This window comes from Rana temporaria, chromosome 7 (assembly GCF_905171775.1).
Source record: "Rana temporaria chromosome 7, aRanTem1.1, whole genome shotgun sequence".
NCBI lineage: Eukaryota > Metazoa > Chordata > Amphibia > Anura > Ranidae > Rana > Rana temporaria.
Genome location: NC_053495.1, coordinates 25,558,069 through 25,580,200, shown reverse-complemented (window position 1 = coordinate 25,580,200; position 22,132 = coordinate 25,558,069). Strand labels below are relative to the sequence as shown.

The 22,132-nt window shown below is 44.7% G+C and overlaps 1 protein-coding gene across 1 annotated transcript in view; it reads right to left on the bottom strand.

Moving 5' to 3' along the window:
• Positions 1-7,262: 7,262 nt before the first annotated feature.
• Positions 7,263-22,132, bottom strand: part of FRMD4B (FERM domain containing 4B) — a 283,767-nt gene continuing 268,897 nt past the window's right edge. The window contains exons 18-23 of the mRNA XM_040359088.1: positions 20,910-20,966; positions 20,519-20,660; positions 15,999-16,124; positions 13,297-14,096; positions 11,219-11,354; positions 7,263-8,113 (exon numbers count right to left, since the gene is read on the bottom strand). Of these exons, the coding sequence (XP_040215022.1) occupies positions 7,990-8,113; positions 11,219-11,354; positions 13,297-14,096; positions 15,999-16,124; positions 20,519-20,660; positions 20,910-20,966 (1,385 nt within the window). The 3' untranslated portion in view covers positions 7,263-7,989. The remainder of the gene's footprint in view (positions 8,114-11,218; positions 11,355-13,296; positions 14,097-15,998; positions 16,125-20,518; positions 20,661-20,909; positions 20,967-22,132) is intronic.

Genomic DNA, 22,132 nt, shown 5'->3' with positions numbered 1-22,132 from the left:
AGTCAGTCATTTGCATATTTTACATCAAACTCAACGGAAGCGCCACCTAGCAGCCAGCGTAAATATGCACCCTAAGATACGACGGCGTAGGAGACCTTAGCCTAATTTAAGCGTATCTGGTTTCCAGAATACGCTTAAATTTAGGACGGCATAGATTCAGAGTTACGTCGGCGTATAGCTATCTGAATCCAGCTAATACACTCTGCATTATCACCTGATAAAGGAGAGGGACTGATAGTGAATTGATTTCTAAAAGGTTACAAACACTTTGACGATAAACTAAAAGCTGATTGGTTTCTAGGCAGAGCTGCACCAGATTTTGCACTCTCGGTACTCGGGACAACCCTACTTGTAATCATCAACCATGTTGCTAAATGATGTATTTTCATTAAATGGAATCATGTTGCTACACTTAGAGGCACCTCTCTTCTCTTTTATACTCAGTTGTGACGTGACACTACTCTTATATCAAGACATCGCTTGTATATCAAGTCAAAATTTATTTTAAAAAAATGTTGCTCATCTTGCAAAATGCTCTCAAACCAAGGTTTTACTGTAACTGTAAAATAAAAGCTGCACTGAGATGCAACAAAGGATGAAAAAAAAGGTAAAGTTTTATACAAGAAATGGCAATTTGCTTTTATCACACACAGGACTTCAGCAAACTAAATGCCATTGTTTTAAGGGCCCCTTAACATCAGTCTGTTGCAGTGCATTAAAATTCAGCATTTCACTTATTTATGTGCTGCAAATGTACGGCAGACCAAAAAAATCCCTGTAATGCCACCTACTGTATACAGTATATGTTTTGGGGTGATATTCTAAGGGTGAGTGTGTGAATCGCACAGGAACCTGCTCTGCAGCGATTCACATGCAGCTCTGTGCATTTGAATGGGTTGAAATCACACTACTGCATGCACTACTTTTGGAAACGCATTGCTGGGTCACATGGTACCTTTGTTAAGTACCATGAAAGGTGATCTGAGCATAGATAACTTTTCAGAGCAGTGGTAGTCCTTGTAGCATATGTGGACAAGCCTTATAAAAAGACAAATAAAAAAAAAGTTAGACATGATTGAATATCCACAAGACACAAGTGATGAAATAAGAAAATTTAATATTAATTCAGACCGGATTTTATACATCAGCAGGAAAAATATTTCCCAAAAAAAAACCAAGTCTACACTCCGGCTTTTTTCACACTTTCTGCTTTCCACCCGTACCTACCACGTGAGGAATTCCTGTTCCAAAAATTGTTCTAAAGCAAATAATAAACAAAGATATTCTTATTACCTGACCAGCAGATTATAACTATTATATATATTTAAAAAAAAAAAACAACTTTGGTGATCATGTATAAAAATCGAGCTCTACCATCAAATCTTTAAAGGCCAACTCACCCCACAGGTAATGGGGCTCACTGGTGCCCCCCTGAATCTAAAATATTACTTTAGGATGGACACTGGTAAGTCGTCTCACCTGCCAGCTTTTTACATCTCCAAGTCTGACAGTTTACAGAAGATCCGACAAGAGAGTTTAAAATGTTGCGATATGATTTTGGTTCATTGAATTTTAATTACAGTACCCAGGTGCCCTAGAGCAGTGATGGCGAACTGTGACATCCCAGATGTTTTGGAACTACATTTCCCATGATGCTCATGCATTCTGCAGTGTAGGTGAGCATGGGAAATGTAGTTCCAAGACATCTGGGGTGTCAAGGTTCACCATCACTGGCCTGAACTATGGACATTATTGTCTTTACATATTTTTAATAAAGCCAGCCATACAGGGATTGAAATTCAGACAGTTCATCATGGACTGTCCAAGAGTCAATCTTTGTTTGGCTGGGCTGATTGACAACCAGCCTGTCTGATTTTATTTTTTACATTTAATTACTGCTGCTAGCAATAATCATTGTGTTCTGCCGGCTGGGAAGGCTCCCCGTGCCCCCCCTGCTGGCAGAACACAATAGCAATGCAGGAGGGATTCCCCCCCCATCAACAGTCAGTCGAGTTAATCAATTGAATTTCTTTCCTACCACCCCTGGTGGAAAGAAATTAAATCCTATCTTCTATGGGCTGCCAAGTGGTAAAGAGAGATTTAAAACAAAACAATGACCTCTGTAGCTGCAGGCACTGAAGAAAAATCCATCCTCAACGTTCACAACAGACACTGATATCTCAGATCCTCTCCCGTATTTTCTCTGGCAGCTGGCCGACCCTCTAATGAAAACAGCGCATCTAATCCAGCCTTTCTTAGACCATACACTAGTAGATTTTTTGGATGAACCTTCATACAGTCCCATACTTTCCTTCTCTACAGTCTAAAGCCTCGTACACACGATCGGATTTCCATCGGACAAAGCGTAGGACTTTTGTCTGAAGGGCGTTGGCCGTGAACTTAGATTGCATGCAAACAGCAAAGAATTGTCACCCAACAAACACAAAACTATGTAGTTTTCAGCTCTTTAGTGCCACCTTTTGGGCAACTTCTGCCAATGTTGTCTTATGGTTAGCATTGCTTCTGAGCATGCGTGTTTGTACTTTGGATTTATTCCGACGGACTTCTGTACACACAAATCGGATAATCCAACATCACACATTTGTTGTCTGAACATTTTAAAGCACCCATATCGTATTTGTGGTCGGAAAATGTTAAAACATGCTATCCCACAGTTGATGTCGGAAACTCCGACAACAATTGTCCGATGGAGCATACAAAACTGTCGTATTTTCCGACAACATCCAGCCATCACATAATTCCCGTCAGAAAATCCAATTGTGTGCACAGGCCTTAAAAATGTCCCAGGGAACCCCCGCTAAAATATTACTAGGACTACAGAACATTACAATGATCAGTAAGCTGTAGAACATTTTTAAATTGAAAAACAATGAAGAAAAATGCATAATTAGATATTTGATACCCAGATTAATAAAACATTTTCAACATGCCCCTTCTCTATAGGGGAATAATAAATAAAAAAAATAGTTGCCTGTAAAAAAAAAAATACAAAAAAATGTACATTTAGGCCCGGATTCACAAAGCACTTGCGCCGACGTATCTCCAGATACGCCGCGTAAGTGCAAATATGTGCCGTCGTATCTGTGCGCCGGACCCACAAACTAAGATACGCCTAAAAACAGGCTTCATCCCACCGACGTAACTTGCCGGCGTAGAGTGGGCGCATATTTACGCTGGACGCATGTGGCGCTCAAATTGATTTTCTATTAAAATATGCAAATGAGGGAGATACGGCGATTCACTAACGTACATTCGCCCGACGCAGGCTACGCGATATGCGCGTAAGTTGTACGTCCGGCGAAAAGTTAAGCCTCATAAAGGAGGTGTTACTCAGCAGCAGACATGCAAAGGTCTGCCCCAGGGAACACAAGCCGACGTATTTTACGTTGGACGTGAATATGGCTGGGCGTAGGTTACGTTCACGCCATAGGCAGTGATCCGGCGTATCTTAGGCAGTTGTTCCAAAGTGGTTGTGAGCATGCGCACAGGGATGCGTCCACGTCACGACGCATGCGCAGTTCGTTAAACGTACTTGTCTGGCTCTCAAACCATCATTTGCATGGCTCACGCCCACTTCCACCTACGTCGACTTACGCCTTCGAAACCCAGCACAGTTTTGGGAGCATTGGCTTTGTGAATTCAATGCTTGCCTCTCTGCGCTGCGTCGGCGTAGCGTATATTATTTGTGCTACGGCGGCGTAATGTGCGCCCGCCCTCTGTGAATCTGGGCCATAGTGTCCCCTTACACTGATGGTCACATTGGAGGTCAAAAGAGAAAAGCCCCTTTACATTGGTGGTCACTGTAGACCCCTTATATTGTATGTCAGTGGGAAATCAATCTGCCACTGTTTAGTGAACCCCGAGGAACCCTGGTTGAGAAAGCCTGGTCTAAGCTGTTAGAAACTAACTGAAACACCACTTTAGAGTCTCTGTTGTAATGTTTGAGAATGAATTGCTCCACAATATCGATTTCAGCAATAGCTTGTTCTTTTTTTTTTTTAAGCTTTTACAGTTTGTAAAGAACATAAATACTTGATTATTTACAGTATAGTCTGGGCACAGGTGCATTGCAAAGCAAAAAAAAAAAAAAAACTGAGACGATTTCCTAATCCACACATTTGAGGTGGATGGGGAAATCCTCCCCATTTTTTTTTTTGCATTCTGACAGCTGAATTTCACCACCAGCTGAATACACTGATCAGGGCTGCAGCCGATTGGCTGCATGCGCTCATTGAATGCTGGTTTTCCAACAAGACCATTCAGCAGAAGCCGGTCAAAAGACTGGCTTCTGCTGAACAGAGACATGGACCAAAAGGTGTCCGCTTCCTGCTGAATAGCTGCATGGATATGTATGGCCAGCTTAAAATATGAAAACTATTTTAAATGACCAGTATATAAAAACTAATTTTCCAGCTTGAAAATCATTCTCTGCACATAGCTGATTTCCAAGAAGTAGAATCAATATACAACAATCATATAGCGGGTAGGGACATTGGAACCCAAAAGATAACTAGCACTGTTTAAAGTCTGAGCCACCAGTGACCTATGACCCTAAAGTATTATGTATCCCATTTAATGATTATGTACTGTACATGCATCATTGAATGCAAAAAGAAACATCAACGAGGAAAACCTGTATAAGTTACCAACACCCCTGTATATAATAGGAAAAAGAGAAATCCCCCAGGGTGGGGTTTTAACGGTAACAATTCATAGATTCAAAGAGCGTTATAATAGTAATAAAAGTTTATTTATACAAAATTACAAAAATATGAATATATTAAAACCAAAGTTCATAGGTGGGTGTTTGGGTAGTCCACAGGGATTCATTCAGGCCCTACGCATTTCAAGACTCAGTCCCTTCATCAGGGGCCACTGTCCATGTGGAATTACACCGTCACCATATGTATGAACTTATAACGAAGCCGGCAAACGTCAAAGCGGTGGCACACAAGGCCCCTAGATGGAAAAAATCGGGGCACCCAGTGGGGCAAAAAAACAAAACAAACTTTGGTTTTAATATATTCATATTTTTGTAATTTTGTATAAACTTTTATTACTATTATTACGCTCTTTGAATCCATGAATTGTTACCGTTAAAACCCCACCCTGGGGGATTTCTCTTTTTCCTAGTACATGTATCATTGGGCCCATCCGAGAAGATGCACAAGGAGATTTTCCAGCTTGATGGTAAATCTTTCACTTCTATGGAGAAGAGTGAAGGATCAGAGTTCCATATGCATGCCACAAAATGTAACAAGTCTTGGCGATTCTGCAACTTATCACACCTGCCCTTCTAATGCAAAGGTTGTTTTGTCCAATGGAAATCAATTATCCCTTTTTTCAATAACAACATTCTCATTAAGCATCTTCCAAATCTTTGTCGATTCCTCTGAAAAACTGTCCTGTGTATGGTCACCTACAGACTCCAGTTATAAGGTTTAGTAGTAGTTGTGCCCCGCTCCTCTCCCACAAGCCCAAAATAAAAGGCGTCAGTCTCTCGTAGCTGGACGCCCCAATACATTATTTTAAAATATGGAGGATCAACCATGGGGAATCATTGTGAAACCATCCAACTAATGGCATATATGGCCAACAATTTGACCTGACCATCACACCTACTCTGTGGGCTAAAGTATGGAACCCTCCGAAACATTGAGTATGTTTCCAGTGAAGGGTTCATACTACAGTATATATAATATAGTTGTGTACTTCCAACCCTCTGGTAAGAATCTAGAGGAGTCCCTTTTTTGCTCCACCATTACTGAGCCCATGAATATAAAGTCAGCTTCATAAAGACCTGGTTTGACCATGTTGGTATGGAGGAACTCTGGCCTACACAGAGCCCTGACCTCAACCCTATTTAATACCACTGGGATGATTTGGAATGCCAATTGTAAGCCAGATCTCCTTATCCAAAGTCAACAGTTAGGCCCCATACACACGAGAGGATTTATCCGCGGATACGGTCCAGCGGACCGTATCCGCGGATAAATCCTCTCGAGGATTTCAGCAGATTTCTATGCGATGGCGTGTACACACCATCGCATTGAAATCCGCGCCAAAATCCTCTGGCGATGACGTGTCGCGCCGTCGCCGCGATTATGACGCGGCGACGGGCGCGACGCTGTCATATAAGGAATTCCACGCATGCGTCAAATCATTACGACGCGTGCGGGGAATCCCTTTGGACGGATGGATCCGGTGAGTCTGTACAGACGAGCGGATCCATCCTTTGGGATGGACTTCAGCAGATGGATTTGTTGAGCATGTCAGCAAATATTCATCTGCTGGAATCCATCCCAGAGGAGATTTATCCGCGGATAAATATCCGCCGGAGTGTACACACCATAGGATCTATCCGCTGAAACCCATTTGATGGGATTTATCTGCGGATAGATTCTATGGTGTGTATGGGGCCTTAACCATAAAATGGCTCTTTTGGCCTAATGGGCAGAAACACTCCAAAATGAGGTGGAAAGCCTTTCCAAAAATGGCAGAAGATGTTATAGCTGCAAGGAGGGGCAATTGCATATTAACCCCTTCCCACCACCATTTAGGCCTTGTACACACGAGCGGACATGTCCGCTCGGAGATTTCTGTATGATGGTTGTACACACCATCATACAGAAATCCGGCCGGACAGGATACGCGGTGACGTGCCGCGACGATGACGTGAAGGTAAATGCTTCCACGCATGCATCGAATCACTTTGACGCATGCGAGGGCTTTGGGCCGAGTGGACATGTCCGGGTGAGTCGTACAGACGACCGAACATGTCCGACGGACAGGCTTCCAGCGGACATGTTTCTTAGCATGCTAAGAAACATTTGTCCGCTGGAAACCATACACACGACCGAACATGTCTGCTGAAACTGGTTTCAGCGGACATGTTCGGTCGTGTGTACGGGGCCTAAGAGCTTCTAAATGCCAGGAGGCGGGCATTCAGGTCATGTGACCGTTGTGATTGGCTCCCAATCACAAGCTTTCTGGTATCTACCAGCAATTGTGCTGGGAGCGCTCTCAGCACAGAAATGTTTACAATATATGCAGCCTCTCTGAATTAAAGCTCACCTAAAGAGAGGCCGCATATATGCGTAAGGCCGGTGGGAAGAGGTTACTACCCAAGGGTTTGGAATAGGTGTGATGGTCCATAAACGTTTGGCCATATAGTGAAGCTGCATCACTTGGACAGCTGAGGGAACCATGACCGGGATAACTCATCACTGGAGTCACAGAGATACAAGAAGCTCTTTGATTTATTATGTGAGTAACCACATATAACTGAAAGATCATTTTATATAGAGATGGCCTTTCAACCTTGTGGATTATGGAAATATTATATTAAAACATACAATGTCATTAAAAAGTAGGAAAAAATGTATTTACATTCCCATTATTTACAATTTGGGGTCGTTTCCCCTCATACTAGCTTTTTTTTTCTGTTAAATGGAAGCATTGAATTGGTGGTTGATAAAAAAAAAGGTGGCTTTAAAAAAATTCACCCCCACAACGTTCTTGCTAAAATCCTTCATTTAAAATAATACCAATACTGACTTAAACCCTTTCAAATCACGCCCAATCACTGCGATGAGGCCAAAACAACTTTATATGTTGTTCGTTGTGCCGATCCCAAATCAAAGTTTGTGCTTCTTCTTGACAAAAGAAGCTTGTTTATGGGCCATCAGGTTCAAATCCACTGAATTTCACAGTTTTAAACTTTTGTCCTGATCACGCACACGGGTCTTCCACAAAGTGCTTTCCATGTTTGACTTATAAAATCCAAGTGCTTGTAAGCCCACAGCCTGTGCCACACCAATAAAAAAAAAATTCAGTAGGAAGTTGCCCAATTCGTTATGGCAGACCTGTGCCACCTGGGCACTCAAGGATACCACGATGCACCGACAAGTCCTATGGTATGGCAATTAGTGCAAGGCACGTGAGGTGAGGAATGAAGAATTGGCCGCTTCAAACTAAGGTGCCCGGTTTGGAATCTTCATGCCACATGATGTCTTGGTCTGTGGGCGGGGGGTCGCTGGGTAGAGGCGAGATTTCTGGGTCGTCCAGCTGGGAAGGATAAGCGACGAAACTCCTGGCAATCAAAACAGGAGACGAAATGTTTTAATTGATAAGGTTTTTACAAAAGTAAAAAAAGGTAAATTTCTATAAAGTAATTCTAGATGTAAAAAAAAAAAATATGGAATTTATTGTGCCAAAGATACTAAACATTAATGTTTAAAGGATTCTCTCAGACAAATGTTGTATTTCAGAGGCAGATAGAGTTTTGCAGGCTGTGGCCCGGATTCAGATAGGAGTTATGACAGCGTATCTCCGGATACGCCGTCGTAACTCTAAATGTGCGGGGTCGTATCTATGCGCCTGATTCGTAGAATCAGTTACGCATAGATTTCCCTAAGATCCGACCGGCGTAAGTCTCTTACACCGTCGTATCTTAGGCTGCATATTTACGCTGGCCGCTAGGTGGCGCTTCCGTAGATTTACGCAAGGAATATGCAAATTAGGTAGATACGCCGATTCAGAAACGTACGTCCATCTGGCGCATTTTTTTTACGTTGTTTACGTTCGGCTTTTCCCGGCGTAAAGTTACCCCTGCTATATGAGGCGTATCCTATGTTAAGTATGGACGTCGGGCCAGCGTCTAATTTTCTGCCGATTACGTAGTTTGCGTAAGTCGTTTGCGAATAGGGCTGGGCGTAATTTATGTTCACATCGAAAGCATTGTCTTTTTGCGGGTTAATTTGGAGCATGCGCACTGGGATACGTTCACGGACGGCGAATGCGTCGTTAGCCAAAAACGTCATTTACGTGGGGTCAGCCATCATTACCATCACAACACGCCCACTGCATGGAGAATTTGAATTCCGCGGGCTTACGCCAGACTACATACGATACGCCGCCTTAACTTAGGGCGCAAGTTCCGTATTCAGAAAGAATAGGCGGCGTAACGTATTTGAGATACGTTACGCCCGCCGATAGATACACAATTGTATCTGAATCCGGGCCTTAGAGTCCCCCATGGCTTCATCTCTATTACCACTCTTACTAATATATATATATATATTTTTTTTTTTTTTGCGCGTCGTAATTGCATACAGGTGAAAGTGATTCGTGATAGGGTTTTTTCCGGTCACGAAAATTGAGATCCTGCTCTCAATCTTTTCTTGGCAGGAAAACTGACAGCAAAAGTGTGATGGAGCATATACACGGTCGGTTTTCCTGACAAAAACTTCACATCACAAGTTTCTCTCAGGAAAACTGATCGTGTGTACCAGGCATAAGACCCCCCCCCCCCCCACCTTCACCTTTCATCTGCAGATCCTCCTATCTGTGTTTACAAACATTCAGTGCTCCCTTTACTCTCCTTCCTCAATTGTGAATGGGCTGAATGTCTGTAAACATTAGCAGTATTTAAACTCGTGATGACTGTGATTGGTTCACAGCGATCACAAGGTACAGATCCACTCTGATTGGCTCCTTACATTGTGACGGTGATCTGAGCTGTCCAACATTAGCTCAGATTACTGGCACTGGCCATTTGAAAAGCCATTTATAAATTGGCCCTTCAGAAAATAGAGTCCACCTCCCCACCATTTGTTTTTTTTTACAATACAGTTGGGTATTCAGATGGTTAAAATGGCCAGCATTGTAATAGGAGACCCATTATACTTGCCTGTCTCCTGAAACAAATATCTGCTCCCTCCACCACACATAGTGGTCTCTCCAGCCAGCTCATGTCACTCCCGGACATACAAGCTAATGGGAGGAACAATTGTTCTACATACATGTTATAGACTAATTGGACAACTCTTTTTCCATTCCTCGCTTCCTGCATTGTATTGGAGTGGAGAGTACAGAAAATGTGTTGCTTTTCCCTGTGTGACTTTTTCTTGGTGTCCAACCTCAAGGGTCATGTCATAAGAAGCCAATGACCGCCATTAGAGAAACTTGCCACCAGCAAGGTGTCTCCAGCAGCAGAATCACCAGTGTGATATGGCCCCCGGGGGAGGACATATACCCCAGAGGTAATGCTGTGTTGCCCATGAATGGGAAATTACACAGAGCATTTAAATCAGGGGTTCTCAACCTTTTAGTGCCGTGACCCCTTGATAAAATTTCAAAAGTTGTAGGGACCCCCAACATTATTGTCAGCACCCAAGACAAGTAATCTGTGCCCCCTAACCCGCGGACATTTAGCGCTCCCCGAGACCCTTCCACTCGTACAATATTATAACCCCTTATGGTACATTTTAGGATGTATCTTTCTCTTTGTTCTCCTTTCTTTCCTTTTTATCTCTCTCTATCCATTTTTTTAGTCCCCCCCCCCCCATCCCCCTCTCTAGCTGTCTTTCTTGTTCTTTCTCTTATTGTTTCACTCCCTTTTTTCTTTGTTCCTTCCCTTCTTTTCCTCGCCAATCCATGTATTCTCTATTTTTATTCCTTCTCTTACACCATGGTGGGTGGGGGGAATGGGATGAGTGGCAGTGCTGGGGTGGATGGGATCAGTGGCAATGCAGGGGGGGAGTTCTGATCGGCCAACTTGGGTGCTCTTGATGAAGGTCATCTGCTGATCTGAGAACTGTAGTGGGGACTTTTAATCGCAACTATAATCACATTACTCATGTTAATAACTGTGTCTCCGACTTTGTGGTGTCTTGCAGTAGCGACACCTATCCCGAAATCAGGGGATAGGGTCTCCTCCAGCCCCTCCCACTTCACATTCCTCACCAGTCAGCTGACCTCTAGTCTCTGCCCCCCAGCCATGCCGTGAACTGAATGGGCGAATGCGAAGAGGCTGAGTGGGTGACACAGGCTCCAGGGACAGCCCTGCTGGGCGGCCGCAAAAAGGCTGGCGGTGCGGGTTTCAAGAACAGCCCAAGATCCAGTGACTCCTGGCAAATCATCATTTGACCCCCAAGGGGGTCCCGACCCCCAGGTTGAGAACCACTGATTTAAATCATTATTTCTAGTAAACAAAGGTTACAAGGTTGGAATGAGAAGAATTTTCCAACATGCTAACAATGTCATTCCCACGTCTTCCCACGCCTCTTCTGGTCCACAGAGACAATAGCAGAAGAAAAACACAGAGCGATTGGAGGGGGCACTTTTCAGAATGTTCCGGGACAATGCAGTTGGAGAATGCAGCAGCTCGTCAGGTCTGACCACAATCCGAACTCACCTGCTTGGCAGAGGTACGCTGCTGTATGCTGTGGAGTAGCCGCTGTACTGCGAGTGAGATACGGTGTTGTAGTCGGGGTACGCCATTGTGCTGTTATGTGCCCGTCGACTTCCTGAGGGGGTGCTCGTGGAAGACACTGAAATTAAAACAATGAAGACTTTAATATATTTTTTCACTTTTTAACTTTAAAGGTAGACCTGTAGCAGATAAAATATCACAAATTAAGAGCGCTGTAGCGATAGTAGGTAGGATTTGCTGTAGGGATGCACCAATACCAGTTTTTTTTAATACCGATACGGTCATGTGACAGCTTTTTTTTCCCTTTCTTTTTTTAGGGCTCATTCATACCATACATGCATTAAAACTGATGGGAAAACCACAGATTTCACTTGCAGAGACATCAGTTTCACAGTACCGATACCCGTGCGAATGCTTTGTTATCAGTATTTGCTGTGAAGTGGGAGAATCTGGATTCACATATGATTAATTCTTAATTCGCACAATTCACCTTGAGAAGTGCACTTAATGATTCCCCACTACAGAAAAATGACAAATTAAGGGTGGATTGCATCAATCAGGGTTCTATAAAACGAAGGCCAATTATGGCACTCTCAAGCTGGCAACAGATGGATCAAAATTCAGGTGGTTCAGCAGAGACTGGACACATTTCCATGGCTGTTTTCTTTCGAGAGGAGACAAACCAAGTGATCAATTACTCTCGAACAGGACCACTGGAAAATTTGCATTTGATCAGCACATGAAGCCAGTAGGGTACAGTGTTGATCAGGGTATTATGGTAGCGGAGAAGTCCTGCTGTCAGGATACAATAGTGCTGTGTGGGTGGGGGAATCTGTTTAAAAAAAAATATCAGCCTGCTAGGTGATGATTGAAATAATATCACCCATGTAGGGCCGAGTTAACACTCTGAGCCAATCAGGGCTCTAGGGCTTTGTGCAGTACAGTGCTGGGACAAGGTCCTAAGGCAAAAATGCCAAAGTGCACCCACCCATCTATGGGTTGCAGGTCCTACTCCTTTGGCTCCCCCCTCCTGCTGAAGCACCCACCGCTTCTGCCCGAATCGTTGGCCCTGCCCTGACTGTGAAAATCCCTTGGGAGGACAGCAGAATGATAACTCAGAGCACTGCTGCTCCTTCACTGTCCAATCAGAAGGCTAGAGGCTGTGAGCAAGCTAGAATGTTTAACTGCAAAGCAGAAAGGCGAGGTCGACAATTTACACCATTTGGCAGGGGCTGCCTATATCAGAAGTTTGGTGGAAGCGAAATACAATTTATTTGGTAAATAAACAAATTCAATAAGTGTATCTCAGTTGCATATTTAACGGTTTGGCTGGAGATCTGCTTCCTCTTTACTACAAATGTGATGCAGAGAAGCGAACTTCTTACTCTGGGCAACTATGACCATTTTTCTTTTTCAACCAAGAAGAGAGAAGAAAGAAGAGACAAGAGACAAGAGACAAGGAAGAGAGAAGAAAGAAGAGAGAAGAGAGAAGAGAAGAAGAGGGAAGAGAAGGAAGAGAGAAGGAAGAGAAGAAGAGGGAAGAGAGAAGGAAGAGAGAAGGAAGAGAGAAGGAAGAGAGAAGGAAGAGGAAGAGAGAAGGAAGAGAGAAGGAAGAGAGAAGGAAGAGAGAGGAGAGAAGGGAGAAGAAAGAAGGGAGAAGAAAGAAGGAAGTAGAGAGAGAAGAAGAGAGAGAAGAAGAGAGAGAAGAAGAGAGAGAAGAAGAGAGAGAAGAAGAGAGAGAAGAAGAGAAGAGAGGGGGTTTCGGGATAAAATCCTCCAAGGCCACTCTGCTGTCCAAAATGAAAAAGGTACCCATACAAAGAAAGAATTCAAGATTTTTTTGAGCATGCAATGTGCCACATGCTGAGAACAAACCAATATCTGCCTAAAACGAGTCAATGGTTGAATTTTATAATGGTTGCCTAGGAGTGTGACTTTCCTATAGACCTCCCTAGATGTGTCAGAACCCCCCCCCCCCCCCTAGATAATGCAGCCCCTCAGCTTGATCACCACAGTTTTGCTACAACGTTCTATCAGGATAAAGATTCATGTCTTCTTACCAGAGGAGCAAGACGGTACGCGGACACTGGGAGATGAGGGGACTTGCATAGTAGCATAGCACAAGCTCCTCTGTGAACCCCGCTCAGATTCCACCATTCCTTGCAGTCCATGGGTTTGGTCAGTGTGGTGTGAAGCTCGTTGATACCAGCCCCTTAAATGTTCCGCCACAATAGCCTTATGAATGTTCTTGGTGATCTGCTCAGTGGTCTTTGCCGCTGGCTTTTTCCTGGGCAGCCTTAGCGTTGCATATGGGTTTTGAGGCACAAATTGGTCCCCATCATATCTTGGGTCCCTGTAGTGATCATACCCGTAATGTGCAGAAGATCGATAAGAAGGATTAACGCTGTACTGTCCCTCTGTATCATTTTCATAAATATATCCCCCATTGTAATAGGGATCGCTATCCAGGTATGTGCAATACCCCGTAATATAGTAGCTCGACGATGGCTGGTTCTGGGCTATTTTGTAAACACTGTTGCGAGTGTCCTTGTTTGCCAAATTCGGCATGCTACCCGTGTTGGCCGTTGAGAAGTTCTGCTTTTTGTGCCGCCTCCTATCTCGGGAGCGGTTGTCCAGCGTCTGGGCTGTGTAGCAGTGGTTCTGTTTTGGAGGCGTGCTGTAGTACTCCGAGCTAGACTGGCTGGTGTAAGAGGACCCATCATCTAGGATCTCTGTACTGTTGCTTCGCTGGCTCTTGGTAAGCAAAAATGTGGCGCTCCCATCAATGGAATCAATCAGGGGCGTATGCGACTCCAGACTGCCGCGGCGCTGCCTGCTTTCGTAGCTCAAACCTTCATTTCTAAAGAAAGCAGAAAACAAACAATCAGGTAAAACACGGTTGACTGATCTCACTTTTACTGCACAATGAACAGCAGGTGGTCGGCACTGAACCATTTTGTGTTTTATTTACTCTAAACCAACAATTCTTAAACAAAAATGTATATTACTCTTAGGGCTCTTTCACACTGAGCGCCCGTACAGGTCCATCTGTCAGTTTTTTTTGCGGACCTGTACGGGCGCGCCGTGCTCCTCTATGGCCCGCTGACATCCAACCCGCTACGATCCGCCAAAGTGTGACGGAGAAAAAAAACGACTTTTCCTTCCGTCTGGCGGATCGGATCAGGTGAACGCGGACATACGGTCCGTGTTCATCCGATCCCCCCATAGGGGGGAGCAGAGAAAAGACAGGGCGGTCCCTGCACAGTGTGCGGGGACCGCCCTGTCATCCGCCGGCTCAGCGGGGATCAACGGAGCGATCCCCGCTGAGCAAGCGGAGGTGCACGGGGCGGATCATTGCTGATCCACCCCGTGTGAAAGAGGCCTTATGCAGCTAACATTTAACAAACATATTTATAAAAAAGGAAAGAAAATTGTAGACTCAAAACGTGGGTTAAAAGCAATGGCACTTATTAAAGTGATTGTAAACCCTTACAGACCACATTTACCTACAGGTAAGCCTAGATTAAGGCTTACCTGTAGGTGCAAGAAATATCTCCTTAACCTACACGGTTAAGGAGATATTTGCAATAGACGGGCATCGATGTCTACCGCGCATGCACAGTAGACAACGGCGCGCAGGCGCACTGAGCGTGCTGCTTCTTACGGCAATCATGCCGTTTGTGGCGGCGCATGCGCGGGAGTGACGTCATTGTGGCTCCGGCCAGTCACAGCCAGTTCCGCGATACCCGGAAGTCACTCCGGGAGACATGGCGGCGACAGAGGAGGGGAACGAGGACCGCTGCGGGGTCAAGCCTGTTAAGCAGGGGCGGACTGACAACTCATGGGGCCCCCGGGCAATAGGAGATTATGGGGCCCCCGGGATTTTTACATACTGTCCATGGTTTTACTGAGGCTGGCAACCCTGATGGGGTCCCCTAGTGACATGGGGCCCTCGGGCCCGAATGGTCAGTCCGCCCCTGCTGTCAAGTCTTACTTTTTTGGGCCCCTGGCTACTACTGGGTGGGGAGCAGAGGAAGATCACTCCGCCAGGGAAGGCAAGAAGATAAGCAGGAAGGCGGCTGGCCAGGACTTGAGTCAAAGCAGAAGAACATGTGAGCTGAATGGGCATGCACCCGAAACTGAAGAAATATTCCCTCCACTCCGACCAGCACATGGTCATCAGAAAGGGGCATAGATAATGGGAAACATACACTCCTCTAAGCTAGTAGGAGTGGCGGAGCTAGGGGGGGGGGGGTTTAAAATAGAATTTTTTTTATTTTGCACGGACTGTCTTTGAAATTGCCCCAGCCCCTGTTCAAATCCAATCCGGGGACAAAACCAGGGACAGACTTGGTCCGGGGACAGTGTCCTCAAACCGAGGACTGTCCCCGGAAACCGGGGATGTCTGGTCACCCTACCCTGGGCCCTACAGGGACACAGAAATCAATTTGAAGACTAACACAGTTACAAGCAGATACCAAAAGGCATTTTTGCATCATTTAAAACATTTACGACCAGATTGAATTAAATTTATCATACAAGTTCTACATCCAAATGGGTTCTGAATCATTATATCAGAAATAAGAGCTTCAAATTTCGATTTTGTATATTGTTGGCCTAAGCCAAGTAGCAGACGTCAGCATTTTCTGAATTATGACTGTTCCTGTGATACGGGGCCAATACTGGAATACAGCTGGAGTGGACCAAGCTGCTCCAACATTCCTGCCTTGCAGTGCTGGAGAGATACACATCCGGAACTTACTGGAGGTGGTTGCTGCTGTAGGCGTTTCGTGTTAGTACAGGCGTTGAAGGTATACTCCTTCCCCCGTGAGGCTTCCGCTCAGCTGTCTTGTAGGGGCTGCTGTGCGTTGATGTAGGCTCTCTGTGACTATATATGGGAACAAAAAAATTAACACAATATAATATATATTGTAACACAATATAAAACAAGAATATAAAAAATTAAGCGGTGCAAAAAAAAAATTAAAATGACGCTGCGCTCACATAAAGTAGAAGTGGATGCCGTATGCAATGCTCTACATTTTACAGGGACTGGAACAGATTAGAAGACAAGTTGTGTAAGGCCGGGTTCACACATGCTGCGGCCGCGGCTCACATCAGGGGGTCCTGTGTGTCCCTTTTCACAGATTCAGGTGCGATTCAGGTCAGAATTTTTGCCCGAATTCCCACCTGAATCAGAACCAAAGACACACAGGACCCTTTCCAATTGCGGACCACGGCGGTCCTGGGTAAACCCGCATCCAAATCAAATAAGTGTGAACCCGGCCTTAAGAAAATGTCTTTTAGATGACTGCTGTGCCCTGGAGGTGAAGATTGGTTCTGCTATCCAAGGGTGACTGGGAGCGTTTTTCATACAAATGGACCACAATGCAAATGTAGCGCCTGTGTACTTTATGGTACCGGTGCTAGTTAAATTTAAGGGTATATCAGAGTGTAGGTAAACTCTAATCCAGATTGTTAGGTGCAAAACAGGGTCTCTGTCTCAGCTTGGCTGTGCTGTGGGCTTATTGTGTTGTACTGGGGTGTTCTTCAACCCCGGTGCTGCAGGTTTTGCAGTCAAGGTTTGAGGAGCCAATCAGGAGGGGTTGTCCTCGCTGTGCATGCTGGGGAGGGGTATTTATGAGGCAGACGCCATTGGTTCTGGGTCTTCTTCATCTAGTGTGGCACCCACCTTTAGGGTGACCACATCACGGCGATATGGCCTACCTGGTCGGGGCGTGCGTGTCATGCAGTGTTCCTGGTTCCGGGACCATGCTGGCCCGGAGCATCTGAACAGCGACGGGGACCCAGTGAGTGACTGGGTTCCCACTTCAGAAGATCCCAAGCTGTACTGCTGTTCGGTGGGGAGTCAGTCTGAGGAGCGCCATTGAGAGGCTGGCGGTCCAAAAGGGCCTGGACAAACCACCGGGGATCAAGCTCCTCCGGGGGTAGTGCTACACAAATGATAAACAATTCCGGTCTCTCTGTTTGAGATTTGCTGTTTGCAGAACTATAAGGCTACTTTCACACTGAGGCGTCGCGCCGTCGGCGGTAAAACGCTGCAAAAAAATTTACCGTTGTTTATGCAGCGCTTTTCGGGGCTAGCGGGGTGCTTTTAACCCCCGCTTGCGGCTGAATAAAGGGTTTTACCGTCCTGCCAGTGCACCGCTCCAATGTGAAAGCCCTCAGGCCTTCACATTGGAGTGAAAGGACCCGCTTTTCCACGGTCTGATTTTCGGCCAACAGTCTGTCAACATACAATTCCCGTCGGAAAATCCGATTGTGTGTATGAGGCTTTAGGCTATAACAACATTATTGGAATAATGTCCTGCACAAGTGCTGTACATCATGTATCAGGCACTCCAACAGGACTGATTTCAACTTTCAGCTGACATTCAGAACTTTAGTACAGAGCCAGATTTCAGGCAACTGCACTTTGTTGAATGTGATGCAAAATAAGTTTATGGCTTTTGACAGAATACAAAAGTCATTAATAATACATAAGTAATAGATTTGCTTGCCATTCAATATGGAATCAGGGGAAACTCCAATAAGCTACATAAAGGTCTGAGTACGGAATGGTAAGTGATTTATGGAAAGATTGATGAAAAAGTTTGTTTCCTTTCGTCTTAACGCCCTGTATTTATCTTCCCAGTACCACCGATAAACCACAGGGTATGATTTATGACATAGAGGAATACTGCATACTAGGCACACTTATAGCATGCATCATGTAATGTCTACACGGCTTCTCCTTTCATTACACGCGGCTGAATTGATTAAACTTCCCATCATTGCTAACCCAGAACAAACCTCCCTTGGTTGCCGGGGTTCTCTTTCCTCCTCAAACTCTGATTAATGTTATGCCTAAAACAAAGGCTGAACTGGTTGTTACAGAACTAGTGCCCCCGCAGACACAGACAAAGGACTTATCTAGAACATACCAGCCAGATGCAGGTAAGTGCCGACATCACCTGCTCTCTCCAAACCAACCGAGTTGTTGAAGTTTTAGATTTGTACAAAAAAGGTATAAACACATAGGAAATAAGCTTACTCCAGCAACAAACATGCTGCAGGCTCCCTTGCGGGTATCAAACAGAAAGGCAATTTGAGCAAAAGCGCCGATTGAAACACATGTATAGGGTTGGCTTTGCAATGTAATACAATGTGCAGCCTGCCCTATGCAGAACAGGAGTATGGGTGAATGCTGGTGAATCGCTTACTTGGTTCTCATGTGTCTCAGGCTTCGGCTTGTATAAGAGTAGTGGGTGCAGCAAGCTTTTATGAAGCTCTCCGTAAATTTCAAGCAGCTTTGTTGAAATATTTAAAGCACCAATTTCAGTTTGTGGAACTTCAACGCAGATCTTAATGGGAGTTCTGACCGTCCCTTTAAACAAGCAAGCTCCAGTAAGCTTCAACAATACATTTTCAAAGACTGTTGTATCCTGGAGCCCATCCATTCTCAACCAGAGCTAGATGCATTGATAGGGTTCCTTCAGATGTTGTTCGAGGTTCCTTGGGCTGTGGCGGACTGACCTCCCATATGATGGTGCCTGCAAAGTTCTGGGTCCAACACCCCTCGGCAGAGCCAGCAAAAAGCAACAATGATCATTTTGCTGGTTTGTAAAAGTGGCATTCTGACCACCACTGTAAGGGGTATTCTTCCCAGGAATTCCCATAGTAAGGGGCATTCTTCCCACTGACCCCCAATGTAAGGGGCATTCTTCCCACTAACCCCCAATGTAAGGGGCATTCTTCCCACTAACCCCCAATGTAAGGGGCATTCTTCCCACTAACCCCCAATGTAAGGGGCATTCTTCCAATGTAAGGGGCATTCTTCCCACTGACCCCCAGTGTAAGGGCTATTCTTCCCACTAACCCCCAATGTAAGGGGCATTCTTTCCACTGACCCCCAATGTAAGGGGCATTCTTCCCACTGACCCCCAATGTAAGGGGAATTCTTCCAATGTAAGGGGCATTCTTCCCACTAACCCCCAATGTAAGGAGCATTCGTCCCACTGACCCACAATGTAAGGGGCATTCGTCCCACTGACCCCCAATGTAAGGGGCATTCGTCCCACTGACCCCCAATGTAAGGGGCATTCTTCCAACTCAATGTAAGGGGCATTCTTCCCACTGACCCCCAATGTAAGAAGCATTCTTCCCAATGACCACCAATGTAAGAAGCATTCTTCCCATTGACCTCCAATGTAAGGGGCATTCGTCCTACTGACCCCCAATGTAAGGGGCATTCGTCCCACTGACCCCCAATGTAAGAAGCATTCTTCCCACTGACCGCCAATGTAAGAAGCATTCTTCCCACTGATCACCAATGTAAGGGACATGCTTCCCATTAACTCCCGAAGAATTAATTTTAGAAAATAATTTCAAGGGTTCCTCTGGCATAAAAAGGTTGAGAAAGGCTGCTGTATATTAAAGTGACAGTCAAGATCTCCTGTATGCTTATATCTGCGTACTGGAAATTAAGTTTACTTTAAAGGCTTCAACAAACTGCCAGAAACTTGCATTAGAAATGCTGCACTTGTACAAACTTCATTTCATATGAACAAGGCCTATCTGAAATGAGCTTCCTCCTGAGGTGGTTATGGGTTCCTTGGGCAAATTCATCTCCTACCTACACTGACCACCAATGCAAGGGGGCACTTCCACACTGTGTTGTGGGACACCACAATTTTTACTGCTTGTTTTATTTTCTTCATGTAGTTTCAAGATTGCCAAAATCTGAGGAAGAGGGCACTACCCTCGAAATGCGTATGCCAGCTAGGATTCAGTGATGGTGTTTTACCAAGCCTAGGAGCATGCATGGTGGATCGAGCAATTGTGATACTGATGCTTACTCTGATGGGCACGGTAGACGTATTTTGGTTTAGTAATAAATATTTTATTAGGATAATGCGCTAGACGGGTGTACCCTCTCTTTCTTGTGTTTTTTGTAGTGTCAAACATGCTAGGTATTCCATATTTACATTTGAATATCAAACCTGGTACAGTTTAGTGACCACTCTTATGCACAACCAACTGAAAGTATGAGATTTTTTTTAGCAGGGGTTCCTCTGGGGTGAAAGAGTTGAGAAAGACTGTCTTACGATCTCCAGCAGTAAGATCTCAACTCTACCAACCTGCCCTGGCCACCAGAGGAGGACCAACTCTATAAAAATGCCAATATCCTACAAACCAAAAAACTGAAAACATTTGCAGAAAACAAAGCGCAACAGCAGTTGTATCCCATATAAAAAAATAGGACATAGGCTCTTTGTTTACCTTGACATCCTCAAATCAGAGAACTGCTCGTTGAGGGAAGACTTTCTAGACAGGCTTCTGTCTCCCAGGGATTTTGGAGGTCGAATTTTAGGAGAATTCTGTAGGGAACAGGACCTCTGCCCTTGCAGATAAAGAGCTTCATCTGTAATTGAGAAAGTACAGTGAAGTCCAAGTTTAACAGATTCCTAATAAGCATGCACATTGCTGACCCACAAGGCAAAGCCATCTGGAACTGCACTACACAGAAGTAGCCAGCAGAGGGCACTGCACACCATAGATATATTTCCGATATGCGTTTTACCGTTCTGTATATGAACTCAACATTTTCAGAAAATGACAAAACCTTGAGGGACAGTTTTCTTTATAGTGTAAGTAGTCAGGCGATACTTACCATCATCAAATGTGGTTGTATCAGATAGGGAACTGCTTTCTGACGGGATGATGTCATCTGGAAAGTTTGGAAAAAATAAGTTTAGTGAGTGAGGCAAGAGGACAAAATGGTCAGCAGATATATTCAGAAGAGCTATACAGTATAACCTTGGATTGCGAGCATAATTCGTTCTGGAAACATGCTTGTAATCCAAAGCACTTGTTTATCAAAGCGAATTGCCCCATAAGAAATAATGGAAACTCAGATGATTCGTTCCACAACCATTTACTCTTGGGTTCTTCGGCTTATTAGTCCGTAAAAAAAAAGATTAGAGCAAGTTGACCAGGTTGTGAAACTATGAACTGTCCATCCACAAATGGAAGCCTCCACAAGGGGATTAGAAGCAAAATCCAGCAGGAGCTACAGAGTATAACCACTTAACCCCCGGACCATATTGCTGGTCAAAGACCAGAGCACTTTTTGCGATTCGGCACTGCGTCACTTTTAACTGACAATTGCGCGGTTGTGCGACGTGGCTCCAAAACAAAATTGGCGTCCTTTTTTCTCCACAGATAGAGCTTTCTTTTGGTGGTATTTTATCACCTCTGCGGTTTTTAGTTTTTGCGCTATAAACAAAAATAGAGCGACAATTTTGAAAAAATGAATATTTTTTGCTATAATAAATATCCCCCAAAAATATAAAAAACAACTTTTTTTTCCCCTCAGTTTAGGCCGATACGTATTCTTCTACATATTTTTCGTAATAAAAAAAAAAAAAAATCGCAATAAGCGTTTATTGAGTTATAGCATTTACAAAATAGGGGGTATTTTTATGGCATTTTTATTAATTTTTACATTTTTACAAGTAATGACGGCGATCAGCGATTTTTTTTTCGGTACTGCGACATTACGGCGGACACTTTTGACACATTTTTGGGACCATTGGCATTTTTATAGCGATCAGTGCTATAAAAATGCATTGCATTACTATAAAAATGCCACTGGCAGTGAAGGGGTTAACACTAGGGGGCGGGGAGGGGGTTAATTATGTTCCCTGGGTGTGTTCTAACTGTAGGGGGGTGGACTGACATGGGGAAATGACCAATCTTCTGTTCATACATTGTATGAACAGAAGATCAGCATTTCTCTCCCTGACAGGACCGGGAGCTGTGTCCCGGTCCTCGCTCTGAAACGAGCGTTCGCGTGTGCCCGGCGGCGATCGCGCCCGCCGGGCACGCGCATGG